At 44.3% G+C, this 14,924-nt stretch overlaps 2 protein-coding genes across 4 annotated transcripts in view; one reads left to right on the forward strand and one right to left on the reverse strand.

The window, feature by feature from the left end:
• The window catches only part of FKBPL (FKBP prolyl isomerase like), a 28,542-nt gene extending 13,807 nt beyond the window's left edge, over positions 1 to 14,735 (forward strand). For both annotated transcript variants that reach the window (XM_020777687.3, XM_020777688.3), the window contains exon 2: positions 1,240 to 14,735. In XM_020777687.3, the coding sequence (XP_020633346.3) occupies positions 1,340 to 2,302 (963 nt within the window). In that variant the 5' untranslated portion in view covers positions 1,240 to 1,339 and the 3' untranslated portion in view covers positions 2,303 to 14,735. The remainder of the gene's footprint in view (positions 1 to 1,239) is intronic.
• PRRT1 (proline rich transmembrane protein 1) overlaps positions 4,266 to 14,924 on the reverse strand; it is a 31,540-nt gene continuing 20,881 nt past the window's right edge. For both annotated transcript variants that reach the window (XM_020777693.3, XM_020777692.3), the window contains one exon: positions 4,266 to 7,346. In XM_020777693.3, the coding sequence (XP_020633352.2) occupies positions 7,170 to 7,346 (177 nt within the window). In that variant the 3' untranslated portion in view covers positions 4,266 to 7,169. The remainder of the gene's footprint in view (positions 7,347 to 14,924) is intronic.

Raw genomic sequence — 14,924 nt, forward strand, 5'->3', positions numbered from 1 at the left:
TTTTGCAATCACAATTGCGATCGCAAAACGATGGTCTGAATAGGGGTTTTTTGCTTTGTGATGATCGGTTCCCTGCTTTGGGAACCGATTCTTCGCAAAACGACGATTTTCAGACAGCTGATCGGTGGTTTCAAAATGGCTGCCGGGTAAATAAAATGGCTCCCTGCTGTTTTCTGGGACGGATTCCTCACTGCACAGGCACCGAAAATGGCCACCCTATGGAGGATCTTCGCTGGACGGTGAGTTTTCAGCCCATTGGAACGCATTAAACAGGTTTTAATGCGTTTCAATGGGCTTTTTATTTTCACATTACGTTTTTGTTCTACAGCGATTTCGCTGGAACGAATTAACGTCGTAGTGCGAGGCACCACTGTAATTGATGCCACATTTATGGACAAAAATCTGTAGCCTTGTTGGTAGTGGTGGTTTGCTTTCGCCTTTTTTAATGCACGAAACACATCATGATCCTTGTCCCTATCTTAGATGATTTAGCGGGCAGCACATGGCCTACAAGTTGCATGTGATCCCCAGATCCATTTTGCTGCCCCACCACCCATGCAGCCAAAATATGTCAGCAGACTGTTAGCATATCCTAAAAACCAAGGAGCTCCTTGCCAACAGATAAGTAAACCCCATTCAAAGCAAGCAGTACCTGCTCCACCTAACGAAGTGCTTCCCTGCCTTGAATCTCCAAAGATTTTATTTTATTTTATTTCTATACTGCCCATCTGATTGATGGTCACTCTGGATGGTTTACAACAGTGGGCATAACATAAAATAACGCAAACATAATTGAAGTGAAAATTAAAATATAGTTGGACTACAGCTCTGAGAAATCCTGGCCAGCAGAGCTAGCGATGAAGGCTTCTTGGAGTTTTAGTCCAAAACATCTTGAGGGGAACCATCAGCCTAAGTGCTTTTTCTGGTTATCCCTGAATTTTGGCAAAATGGTAGAGGCAAAATTGGCCTCATAACTTACAAGAGTTGTTCGCTATTGTTGTGGGATGTAAACTGCTGTTGTTTCTATTTTACAGATGGGGAATTGAAACTGGGGGACAGTTTAGTCTCATGCAAACCAATAGTGAACCATTTCAAAATATTTTTTGAGGGTTGGCATCTGTTACTGTACTATTAAATTAACTTGGGTCTTGGAGGGGTCTGGGATGGGTGCTGGACATCAGAGGAAATTGAGTGCAGTCACTTATTCTTCCAACAACATTATGTATATTTTTTTCCTAGCAATTTCCGTGGTTGCATTTCCTCATCACGAACACTCCTGCTGGTATACAGGCATAAACCCATCAACTGGTGTGGAAAGCTTGTCTGAACTGGAAAAGGAATGGCAAGTACGGAGCCTGCCATAAAAAAGACACCAGCTGCAGGGAAAGGGGAGGAAAGCAAGATGGCAAACCAGAAATCAGCTGGGGGGAAAGGAAATGTCCGAGATCCATTGGCTGCAAGTGAGAAAAAGGCAGAGAGTGAGGACCTCAAAGAGAACCTGCCTTCACCCAACCAAGCAAGATCAGCCCATGGGAACATCCCGTGGGTCTGTCCAGATGGCACATTCATCAAATTGGTTCTGGAGACTGGCACGGGTTTAGATAAACCCAAGGAAGGCTCCCTCTGCCAGGTCTTCATTGAGGCTGAGCCAGGAGGACCCTTGAGTTACCCTTCCCACAAATGGGCCGAGGTGGAACTGGGCGGGGGTGACGCCGAATGGGATGGGGTCGTGGACCGTTGCTTGGAGACCATGCTGGCCGGCGAGCGGGCCGAAGTAAGATTGACAGGAGGAGGCACGATCACCATCCAGCTGGCGAGCTTCACGGCGGCCAAGGACTCCTGGGAGATGAGTGCCAGCGAGAAATGGGCTTTGGTGATCAGCCACAAAGAGCGCGGCAGTGAGCTGTACCGAGCGGGAGACGTTGGTGCCGCCGCCCGGCGCTACGCCCGGGCTTTGCGTCTGCTTGTGGTGGCTGCTCCTCCTCCAGACTACGACCAAATCAAAGCGGAGCTGCATGCCAATCTCGCCGCTTGCCAGCTGAGGTTGCACCAGCCGGCCAATGCCGCCTCCAACTGTACCAAGACGCTGGCGCTTCAGCCGGCCAACACCAAGGCGCTGTTTCGACGGGGCTTGGCTTTTGACGCCATGAATGACCTGGAAGGGGCAGCTCAAGATCTGAAAGGCGTTTTACAGGTGGAGCCAGGGAACCGAGCTGCCCGCCGAGAGCTGGACAGGGTGATGGAGAGGATCAAGGCTCGGGACGCCAAACTGGCCCAAGCCATGCAAAAGATGTTCGCTTGAACGAACCACGAAGCCGTGTTGTCGTTTGTAGGTTAGATTTGGCCTTTTGCTCTTTTTGCCCAAGGAGCAAGAGGGAGGAAATACATAGTTTTCGAATCAGTTTGGTTGTCTGTAAAATAAGAGGTCTGGAAAGAAAATGGTGAAAGGGCATCTGATGAATTCCTGGCTAAACGGGGATTTGAACTCAGGCTTCCTTGCTCAAAATCAAGCACCATTCACTACACAACACTGGCTTTCATATTGTGGAAAGATAAAATCAATGATAAGGTCCAGTCTTTAGTACCAGCTAGTACTCGCCCTTAATGGAATTTGTCAATATTTATTAATCCGTCTTCATTATGGACTAACCACTGGATTTAACCTGATGACTGTATATATTCATTGTAGCCGTAAGGTTTTCTTCACAAATGCAGAAATCAGTACTGTATTAGCATGGAATCTGGCATCCCCAGGGACTCTACTTTCTTACCAGTCTTTAAAAATAAGCATGTTTCTAACTTTTATTCTGGATAAAAGCCTTCACAAAGGTATGGACTGTGCTTGGTGGAATCTCAGCAGTTAGAGGAAACCTGTATAGGATATACAGTGGGAAAGGAGTGCTAAGCGCACTCTGCACCATTCTGTCTCCATGGCATGTACACAAGACTCATGTGTTGCTTCCTGAATTAGACCATGGAAGTGAGTAATTTCCTTTGAAAGGATGCGTGGAAGTCAACATCCTTAAAATATCACCCTTCTTCTTGCTTTAATATGGAGTTTGTACCCAAGTACTGTATGTAGGTGTTTTCAAAGGCATGTCCCTAGCCCTTATGGTCAAAAATCTTGGTCAGGATCCCTGAGGTCACGGTGAAATCTCTAAACCTGGATGGAGGACGGTTACAGGGCTTCCATATGGAAACCGCTTTAATGGATGGTGTAGCTTTTTGAAGTTATTCTGTGGTTAAAGGTGGAATTAATTCCCCCCCACACTTTTGTGCATATTTTCACTCGTCTGCTTAATGCTACTGTTGCTCGGCCCTAAAGGAGCACATGGCCTTCTTTTCTCTAATTCTGGTGTCGTTCTTTTGGAAACCAGCATTTTGGAAATAAATCATGCAAAAATAACAAATATGAAGTTGTCATGCATTCCAGCGGGAGATCAGGCTGTTGGTTCTTCAGCCTGTATAGGATGAGGAAGGAGAACTGTTTTCAATGATTTATAATAGCTTGTTGTTGTTACATATACCCTGATTAGTCTAGAGATAGATATCTAGACTTCTAGATATTGGGTGGGATATACCGGTAAATCGTTTACTTAATAAATAACTATGAAGTGGCATCTGAATGTGCAGAACCTTCTTTAAAAGCGAAAACAATGAGGACACCAAATCTTGGAGCGGAAGAGAACTGGCGCATTGCTGGTAGGGGAGAGGCATTCAGTGGGAGGTTCAACCGAAACCTGCAGTTCTCCCTTGCTGTTATTATTGTGGGTTTTTCCTTTTTTTTTTTTTTCCTGACTGCCTACCGCCCCCCCTCCTTTACCCAGGGCTGTCACATGCCCAGCTGTCACTTGGAATCCATACATACCCCTCTTTCTGTTTCTAAGCAACCGTCTCCCGAGAGACTGCAGAGCGAGAAAAATCAGATTGGGGGTGGTAAACCAAGGGGAAAGAAAAAGAGATTTTTTGTGGGGGGGGGGAAGGGAGGTGAGGAAACGCTGTTTGGGAAAACAGGAGGTTTGAGGTGGGCAGAAGAGACAGAACGCTGAAGCTTCTACCATCGTTCCTGTGCCATCTGGATCCTGCGCAGGAAGGAGAGGGGAATCAGGCCAAAAGAATAGATAAAGTAAGAGACAGGCTGTGGTCAAAAGAGTGGAGCAGGTTATGTCCCCAAGTGAGGGGAAGAAATTCTGGTACAAGGAATCCCACACGCTGATGCTGTGCTGCGGAGGAAATGGAGTTAGCAGTGCAGTCATGTAGGGGTCTTGATAATCAACGGAGTGTCTTTATTAAGTCATAGAGATTCCGGAACCATGTCACTTCAAACAGCAATATTATAATATAATCACCCGAGTCCAACGTCCAATAAAGTAAAAAGGGGAAATGAATGGAGACTTCACGCGGCAGAATCATGAGGCTGGATACAAGTTGAGAATTGGGGGGGAGACACTGGAAATAAGGAGAACAACCAGAAATAGTTCTGCCCTAACACCTCTGAGTGCCTACCCTAGTACAGTGGTGCCTAGTTAGTTACCCCGCTAGACATTGACTTTTTGTGATTGCTATACTGATTCGCAAAACAGTGATTCCTATGGGGGAATTTCGCTGGACAATGTTTGGTCCCTGCTTCGCAAACCGATTTTCGATAGACAACGATTTTGACAGCTCCCTCCGCGCTTGCAAAACAGGTGTTTTCGGGACCTAAGCTTCGCAAGACAGCTATTTGAACAGCTGATTGGCGGTTCGCAAAGCGGCTTTCCTATGGCCGATTTTCGCTAGACAACGATGATTCTTCCCCATTGGAATGCATTAAACAGGTTTCAATGCATTCCAATAGGGAAATGCTTTTCACTAGACGATGATTTCGCTAAACAGCGATTTCAGTGGAACGGATTATCATCGTCTAGTGAGGCGCCACTGTATACCCAACCAGACTCATTCATATATATATGCACACTATATATATATATATAGTGTGCATATGTCTGGCCTCTGGCATTCTGGTTGGTGCTAACTGGAGCCAATCTACAAGCAGTACTGAATGAGGTGGTATATGTCATTTCAGGTAACAGATGAGAGGAAGTCATGTTTTTGAATGTCTCCCCCTACACACACACACACACAACGTATAAAAACACACCAAATGCATTCCCTGCACTTCCACAAACTACCACAGGAAGAAAACAGGTTGGGTTTAGGTAGACCTCTTCCTGCTGTGCTAGTTCACTGCATGCAGGGAACTCTGTATCTCAAGAAAATATTCAAAAATACCCGGCTCCTGCTGTCTAAAATGATACAATCCATGGTTCTACCACATTAATATATGTGCAATGTCTCTTCATGTGTGCAATTAACTGAAAGAGGCAGTGAAATGTACTGTACCATTTAAGACCCCGCAGGTAACGAATTGCCCCTTTTGAATGAGCGACACTTAGAAAAACCTCCCTGTAAACAAACAACTATTACTTCAGGAAAGAAAATTCCCCTTCATTCTCCTGGCGCACTGTACTGGCTTTCTCTTTATGACATGTCTAGCCCACTTCTTTCTTCAAAGAGCCCTTCCATTTAATCCTCCCAATTTAATGTACATTAGCCTGAAAGATGATCAAAAATGAAAGGTCATGGCCACAGTGGAATGAAAAATCCTGGGCCATGTCCTCTAACCCCTGCATCTCCCTCGCTCTGTTTATGGAGTGTATTTAAGGAAAGCACTAAAAGAAAGTAATGATTGCCCCACTTTAAGTCTGTTCTGGTGCAGTCTGTCCTGTCCACATCATGTCTAGATCAGACTGGCTGCGCGTTTCTTCCTTGTAACCTTGCCCCAGATTCTACCTTTGATCCAGTACAACACATTGACTGGAAATACCACTTTTTTTAGTTGTCTTCCTGCTTTAAGAGAGTCAACGATTGAGTCCTCTTAATACATATTTCTTTTCTCCCCCCCCCAATCAATTTTCCTTCAAGTGATATATCTGGAGTGTACTTGTAGTTCTGTGTGAAGCAATCCAAGCGTCGGGAGAGACGAAGGCGCTTGGCTGCCCAAACCCACCCTTCTACTTTGCAACTGAGATGCGATACAGGTATATTGGCAACTACTTCAAGCATTTTGAAGATTGTAGGAAGGAATTACAATAAAGACAAGGCTTTGAATAAAGTTTCGCCTTCCCCCACTGCAGGAAGACGAGGGGAAAATGTTTATAAAGGAAGAACAGTGTGAAATGGTATGAAGGGTACGGAGAGGGAAGTGCCATAAACAATAAGAGAATAGAGTGCTCTTTCTCAAAGAGATCCTAATGAAACCTGGTAAAAGTTAATAGAAAACGGAGCATCTCAGAACAGGTAAGGGGAAGTATAGGCCTTCTTTCACATAGTTATTTCAACGGTGCTCAAATATTCAAGGAAGGGTTAGGAATCAACAGGTTTGATAAGCAATTGTGCCTTTTCCACACCTCAAATGGAAGAAAACGAAAAGAGAGCAAGGCAATAATATATAGTGCCAAAGGAGTGGGGATTTGGGTGTGAAAAATAAAATAAGGGGAGGAAGAGAGACTTCTGTCATCTCTTCCCCTTAAATACTGAGTAGCTCCACCCACACTGAAGGGTGGTGGTGGTTTCTAACTCAGGAGGAGAGAAAAAGTTGAAGAGGAACCATAGCATTTGTAAAGTGCTAGGGGGAGGTATCTTAGAGGCTACTGAAGGAAAGGGGGTAGGACGTTTTAACCAAGACACTGGAGGTGTGTCGCAGGCAGCATCATGCATGCAAAGGCAGCAGGAAGAAGATGGTTGTTGCCATGGACGCAGAATGTGGAGCCTACTCCTTGGAAAGGAAGGACCGACAACGAAGGGTTTCTGGGAAAACTGGCAGGAGAGAAAAGATGTTTCAAGGAGCCCAGGGTTTATCAGCATTCTGTCTTGAGTTATCATCCTCTGGAAGTCATCTGCTGAGTAGGTGCCAAGAACAAGGCCAACAAGAGCCTGGGACTGTGGGAGGGAACGCTGTTGCCAAGCATTTCACGTGTTGCTGGCAGGGGAGAAGACGGCGGGGAACGCCCGCAGGGGAGTACAGTTCCCAGGGACCCATCTTTGGGAGTGATGGTTGCCAGGGGTTTTGAGGGTGGCTGCCTCCAGTTGTCCGGGGACAGGAGTAGGCAGAAGGCTGGGGTTGGTCGCTAGGGGTCCCAGTCGTTGTCGTGATGCTGGGCAGCGATGATGATCACCACGGTGAGGATAGTGCACAGAACCATGGCGGCGATGCCCACGGCCAAGCTGATGAAGGAGAAGTTGCGGGCCTCCCGGGAAGCGATTTCTGCCGAGACGATGTCGCCGCGAGCGATCGCAGTCCGCACCTGAGGAGGAGAAAGAAGGAGCGGTCACCTTTAACCGCATAGTGGGACGTATATGGGTACGGGGCCCCTAACCCTTCCAAACCCTTCAGGAGCAGCAGTTCCTCTCTAACACAAAATCCTCCAAAACAAGAAATGGACTTCCAGCTGTGTCCCACTGGGCGTGATCCTGGATCTGGCTCTCTCTCTCTCTCTTGGGATTCGCAGATTGCACCCATATGCAGGTCAGCCTTTAATCAGCTTAGTCTAATTGCCCAACTTTACCCTATCTAGATGAAAGATCCCTCAGGACATTGGTGCATGCGCTGTTGTTCTCCAGAATTGACTACTGTAATACTCTTTACGTGGGGCTTCCCTTGAAGTTGACTGCAGCAGGTCAAGAATGCGGCCACCAAACTGGTGGCAGGTGTGAGCAAATTTGATCATATCTTTCAAGTCTTGGCTGGAATACTAGTGACGTCCCAGGTCAAGTTCAAACATTTGGCGCTTACCTATAAAACCATCCATGGTCTGGGACCCCATTAGCTGTCACAGCATCTTTTTTCTAGATCATCTACCTGCACTACCTGATCCTTCCAAGCACTGCTCCTCCTGGTGGCCCCCCTCCCTGCCCACTTTTAAGAAGCTCTTGAAGACCCGTTTCTTCACTGATGCCTTTGGTAGCAGCTTCTGAGGATTTCTTTCTTGCTGCATGCTCGTTGTCCTATAATCATTATGCAAATACAAATGCTGCTGGAGATTTATGATAGTTTGTTCTGATTCCCCCCCCCCCAAAAAAATATTATTTTATAATTGTATTCTTGTCTTCTGTGCCTCAGTTGTTTCTTTCATGGCATTATTTGTTACCTGCCCAGAATAGTGCCCAGCACTAAAGTAGCAGTATAATAATCGCCATATAATTAATTGCTGTATAATTAATAAAAGGGACAGCATAATTAATCTCAGGGGGACGTGGTGGCGTTGAGGATTAAAGTGCAGAAGCCTCTGTGCTGCAAGGTCAGAAGACTGGCCATCCTAAGATCGAATCCATGCGACGGAGTGACCTCCCGTCGCTTGTCCCAGCTCCTGCCAACCTAGCAGTTCGAAGGCATGTAAAAATGCGAGTAGATAAACAGGGACCACCACGGTGGGAAGGTAACGCCGTTCTGTGTCTAGTTGCACTGGCCACATGACCACAGAAACTGTCTACAGGAAAACACTAGCTCTATGGCTTGGAGATGGGGATGAGCACCGCGCCCTAGAGTCGGACACGACTGGACTAAATGTGAAGGGGAGCCTTTACCTTTACCTATAATTAATTTCAGAGTGCAGCCCATGGAAAAATCTTGGGAAAAGAAAAATTGATGAGAGGACCAGTGGAACTATCCATGATTCTGCTGCCTCCATGTCTCAGAGCTGAGTTACCCAATGTAGAATTCCATGTTTTCCCGAAAATAAGATAGGGTCTTATATTAATTTTTGCTCTAAAAAAATGCATTAGGGTTTATTTTCAGGGGATATTTTACTTTTTTTCATGTAAAACAATCTACATTTATTCAAATGCAGTCATGTCATCTTCTTCTGGTTGCTGCACAATGGTGGAGGGCAGGGTTTCACTTAACTAGGGCTTATTTTGGGGGTAGGGCTTATGTTACGAGCATCCTGAAAAAAATCATACTAGGGCTTATTTTCAGGCTAGGTCTTATTTTCAGGGAAACAAGGTATTTAATAAGCAACGTGTCTCTAATATTGAAAAGAAACAAAACAAGAAAGGGATGAAAGGATATCTGCCGAAGAGAGGACCTGAAGGAATAAAAGCGCAAAAGTACAGATTCCAACATTTTCGGTAAAAGAGATTGATTATAAACAGCACTATCCTACGCATTTAGATCTAGAAATAGGTCCCATTGTGATCAGTGCTTTACTTCCGAGTATGTCTGTTTATGGTTGGTACTTGAGCGACTTTTTAGTGCAGAACTGTTCTCTGAGGTAGCTTTCGCCACCATAAGATTATCTGAGCACATCTCCTTAATAACCCATCCTCATGCCAAGTCGTTTGAATCCTCCCTGGCTCTGTGTAGGCATTTTTCTTAATAGCTGCCAAATACTATTTCTATGCCCATTTTCTCATTTGGCCAAATAGGCCAGAAAGGGACTCAGGGAGAGGCCCAGAGGCCTCATGTTCTCCTAGTTTGACAAAATGGCTGCCAGCCACCTCAAAGCACTGGATTATTTTCAGAACAAATGAAGCAATTGACTCCGGAGTACAAAATATGTGCATGTGTGGGAGGCACGGGCGACAGCCAGACATGAACAGGGAATGTATTCAGCATATGTTTCTGAAGCATTCAAGTTGTTCCTTCCCTCATCCCACTTATTCTTTAAATCTGCAACGTGTCTATGTCTGGAAGAGAATCCTAGAATAATTGAGAAGGGGCCTAGGAAGCCATAAAATCCAATCCCCCTGCTCAAGGAAGGAATCCAAATCGAAGCTGATCTGACAGATGGGTGTTCAATTTCCCCTTGAATGCCTCCAGAGTTGGAGCACTCACCACCTTTCGAGTTAACTGGATCCATTGGTACGCTGCTCTAACAGTTAGGCATTTTTTTTCTTGATATGCAACTGAAATCTGGTTTCCTGTAGTTTGAGCCCATCGTTACATGTTCTGCAGTTTGGGATGACAGAGAACAGATCCCACCTCTCCTCTCTATGGCTACCTTTCAAGTACAGTGGTGCCTCGCATAATGGGCACCCCATTTAACGACGAATCCGCATAGTGACAATGTTTTTGTGTTCCCTTTTGCGATTGCATAACTATGTTTCCTATGGGGGAAAATTGCTTCGCGACGATCGGTAAGCTGTTTTGCTTACCGATTTTTGCATAACGATGTTTTCCCCAGCTGATCGGCAGTTCCAAAATGGCCGCTGGGTAAAACAGGGACGGATTCCTCGCTTACCGGGCAGCTAAAATGGCCACCGTATGGAGGATTTTCGCTTAAAAGGTAAGTTTTAAGCCCACAGGAACGCATTGAAGGGGTTGCAATGCATTCCTATGGGCTTTTTAATTTCGCATAGCGACGAATCCGTATAGTGACGATTTTTGCTGCACGGATTATTGTCACTATGCGGGGCACCACTGTATTTAAAAAGTGCTATCATATATCCCCATAGTCTTCTTTTGTCACGGCTAAACATCTTTCCTCATAGGGCTTGGTTTCCAGCTCCCTGATCATCCTTGTTGCCCTCCTCTGAACCTGCTCCAGTTTGTTGCAATCGTTCTTAAAGTGCAATGTCCAGAACTGGACACAATACTCTAGACGAGGTCAAACGAGTGCTGGACACAGCAGAACTACAGTAGTACCTCACACAATTTGGAGACTATCCTTCTGTTAAGGCATCCTAAAATCGCATTTATCTTTTTTTTGCAGCCACATCACACTCTTGACTCATAGTCAGCTTTTGATCTACAAGAATTTCAAGATCCTTCTCACTTGTATTATTACTGAGCCAAGTATCCTGCATCTTGTAACGGTGCATTTGTTGTTTTTTTAAAGCAAAGGGGGTGGGAGGGACACAGAATGAAGCAAAAAGATTGACAACCTGCCATGTGAGCAAAAAAGTTGCCAGATGCCACTAGAGTTAGGCCTGCCCTGGGCCAAATCTCCAACTGCTCAATTGGGAGGTGAGGGGTACTGTATGTGGGAAGGGATCGTGGCCGTGTCTATAGAAATTACTGGGCATCCATATTATGAAAGGGTGCTTGGGGCAGTGTAGTCCTCAAACAGGCTTTTCTTGAAAGCTGGTGAAAGATCTCACAGCATGTCCCCGAGACACAATATCAACCCCATTCTCTGATACAGCTGTTGTTAGTGCCATCAAGTTACTTTCAACGTATGGTGGTCCTATAAATTAGGGACCTCCAAAAGGTCCTATCATGAACAGACCTGTTCAGATTTGCCAACTCAAGGTTGTGACTTCCTTTTTTTATATAGAATCAGTCCATCTAAAAGCCAGGTTTTCTCTTTTCCTACTGCTTTCCACTTTTCCAAGCATTATTGTCTTCTGTAGTGAGTCATGTGCTCAAAGTATGACAGCTTGAGGACTTGGCTACACAAATTGGCTAGAGGAGGCTGCCATGGGCTTGATGGGGTCACTAGGAAGTCCAGTATTTCATTTTAGGGTGGTCCTCTCACTCAAATGGCATACAGACCTCAAGCAACCCTTTTTGGTTCCCACCAGCCCACTGTCAATTTGCCAGTACTGTATTGTGCAGTGGCTTCAAGAGAGAGCCACTTCAGGATATTAGCAAATTAGGGCAGCACATAGGCTTTTTTAAAAAGTGAATTAAAAACTCCTTGGAAGTTGGAGGAAACAGAAGGGGGCAGCAAAGCGGATTTTTGTTTTTCTCTTAAAGGTCTGGTTGGTAGGTTCTCAACCGGGCCTTTAAGAGAAAAGCAAACAAAAAAAAACCCTTGTTGCCTCCTCTCGCTTCCAGAGGAAACTTTCCATTTGTCTTTTATTTTTTCTAAAGCGACGCCACACATCTGCACTGTTCTAATGCATTTTTTAAAAATTCACTTCCTGAGCCTCCTCCACAGAGCTGAGGAAGTACAGTATTTAATTTGCTAATGTCCAAGGTGGCTTTCTTATGCCACTTCACAATATTGGCAAGCTGATAGGGGAAGGCTCACTTTTGGTCTGTTTCCAGCCGCTGCATGAGCTGGAAATGAATCAAAGCAGAGAGATCTTACTTGCATCAATAAAGTAGAAGCCCCTGACAGAAGCCAGAAAGATACGGGTAGGAGCATCCCGAGGGTGGGCTGGTTCATTCCAGCCAAGTGGTCGTCTGATCACCATTTTTAGGAGGGAACCAACCCATCCCTTCAGCAGTCCAAACAGCAGGCTAAACGCCTGTTTAGTCACCCTCTCAGTCTGGCCATTTTTGCTTCTAGATAAGAGTTCTGGCTTAATTCGACACAACACTTCCTTACAGTGGGGTCTTGACTTAAGAACGGCTTGAGTTAAGAACATTTTGACTTAAGAACCACTCTCATAGGAAAATATTGAATTGACTTACATACTTAGATTTGAGTTAAGAACTGAAAAAAAACCACGTGGGAGGCAGGGAAAGTGCAAAAGTTGAACTTTCAGTTAACTGTTAGCCAGTGAAAAGGGTGCCTGTCTGCTTCCTCACTCCTCCCAGCGTTAGAGAGTGGATTGGGAGACAGTCTTCGGACTGCCTGGTACTGTACTGCCTGGCCTGTATTTTCCCTGCCTTCCCTGAACCTTTCTTGACCTAAGAAAAAAAGACCCGAAATATCCCCCTCTAGTGGTCGAAGGCGGAATAGCAGCTTCCCATTAGTTTCTATGGACGGAAAAGAGCAGATACGGATCAAATGGTTTTCAATGCATTCCTATGGGAAATGCAGATTTGACCTGAGAACTTTTTGACTTGAGAACCGCCTTCCAATACGAATTAAGTTCTCAAGTCAAGACCCCACTGTATTTATCTTTCTGGCCCTCCATGACATCTGTAAAGCTTTCCTCCAACACCATATTTTAAGCTCAAGTGGAATTGCCATTCCTTCCTAGATGTGCATCTTAATATAGCGAGGGGTTTTTAGTGTGTCAGGGAAGACCAAGACCAATGCTATCAGGAGGTCGCATGATCAAACCGGCCCTTCTCGGCAGTAGTCCCTCGACTCTGGAACAGTCTCGCGTCAGAGATTTGTCTGGCTCCCTCGCTGGGTATTTTGAAGAGCCAACTTAGGACCTGGCTCTTTAGGCAGGCCTTCCCTCCTGTCACTACTTGATCTTTGCTTTTCCATTTTTATTTTTCCGTTTTTATTTTTCTATTTCGATTGCTACCTTTCCATCTTGAACGATATCATTATTGTTGCTTAAATTGCTGCTTTTAATTGCTTTTATGCTCTTTTATTGTAAGCCGCCCAGAGTAGACGTGATCTAAATGGGTGGTGTATAAATAAATAAATAAATAAATAAATAAATAAATAAATAAATAAATAAATAAATAAATAAATATTACTGAAGGCAGAGAGTCATCCCTCCTCATTTAATCTCATTAGCATGCTCAGTATTAAACCAATGAATATTGATCCTGTATTAATATATAGCCAATGTTTTACTGAAAACCTGCAAGCCCAGTCATGAAAAAGCAAGATGTGTCATCCTAATCAGTTGTAGTTGTAGAAGGGATCCTGTGTTAGTCTGTGCAACCATTAAAGGTTCGGGGGGGGGGGAGAGAGAAAAACAAAATATAAAAGACAAACTTTTATATTTTTAATGCAAGCTTTCGTAGACAAGTCCACTTCATCAGACCTAAGAGAAGGAGATATAACATGGCAAATACAGTGCATCAAAGTATCAAAGTATTCGTTTTGATATCTATACTTTGATGCCATGTATCAACTTTTGCTGATGAAGTGGGCTTGTCCACAAAAGCTCACATTAAAAAGATTTAAAAATCAGATTTTAAGGTACCACATTTTGTCTTGTTTTGTTTTGTTTTGTTTTGTTTTCTTTTCACTATAATCATAATCATAGTCTCTTTATTCTCTCTCCTGTAAGCAAATAGAGTAATTAGCACTTTCAAGTAACTTTCTGTTCTGGACCAATAGCATTCCGGGTCCTGGAAACAGAAAAGACAAAGGACATCCGTTTTCAAAGCCCAATGGCTATGAAATGTATAATTCTAAGTCACATCTTGAGCTATTATGCTTGCTGGAAAGCACCATATCTTTATACTTTTTTTTAATTGATGTTTATATTTGGAGAAAAAAAAACAGCCTGTAAGTTATCACTTTGGATTCCATACTTACAGGCTTACTTTTGGACAGGGTTTCCTATACCTCCAGCCTTTCCTATACCTCCAAGGTTATGTTTCTAAGGTTAAAGGTCTCGACAGCAGAATAGTCAAAGCTGAGATCTTAGAGTAGGATGCATCGACCCTCTTCAGGAATCATATCAAGAGGATAATTCATAGTTCCAATGGAGATGGAGGAGCGGACAAACTCCTCATGGCAAGGACTGGGCCACAGCAATAGTAGATCTTCCACAGACAGCAGCAGTGACGCTGACACTGATTAGTACTGCACAGAAGGAAGAAGCGATAAACCACTTCTGAATATTTGTACCTTCAAAAGCCTCTGACAAGGCAACCCCAAAAAGAAACTGAGGCAGCTACCCAGTGCAACTTCCATGAATGTTGTCCCAATATGTCAATCCTCCAGGGCACTCTGTTATCAGAGTAGACCTTTGGTCTAGATGGGCGGGGTATAAATATAAATAAATAAGTAAGTAAGTAAGTAAGTAAGTAAGTAAGTAAGTAAGTAAGTAAGTAAGTAAGTAAGTAAGTAAGTAAGTAAGTAAGTAAATAAAATCAAACAAAATAATGGCAAAGACAGATTCTAGTTAAAAAACAAACAGCAAAACAAGAACCAAGCAGGAGATTCCCTTTTGTCTCCTGTGACTTGAACAAAGGCTGTTTATCATACCACGTTTATCAGTTCGCTGGTGGAAGAACGTCTGTGTTGATACCCAGTTACTGTTTATTAATGGCCTCTGTTAAGATACTGACCATC

The sequence above is a fragment of the Pogona vitticeps genome, chromosome 2 (assembly GCF_051106095.1).
Source record: "Pogona vitticeps strain Pit_001003342236 chromosome 2, PviZW2.1, whole genome shotgun sequence".
In the NCBI taxonomy this organism is placed as follows: domain Eukaryota; kingdom Metazoa; phylum Chordata; class Lepidosauria; order Squamata; family Agamidae; genus Pogona; species Pogona vitticeps.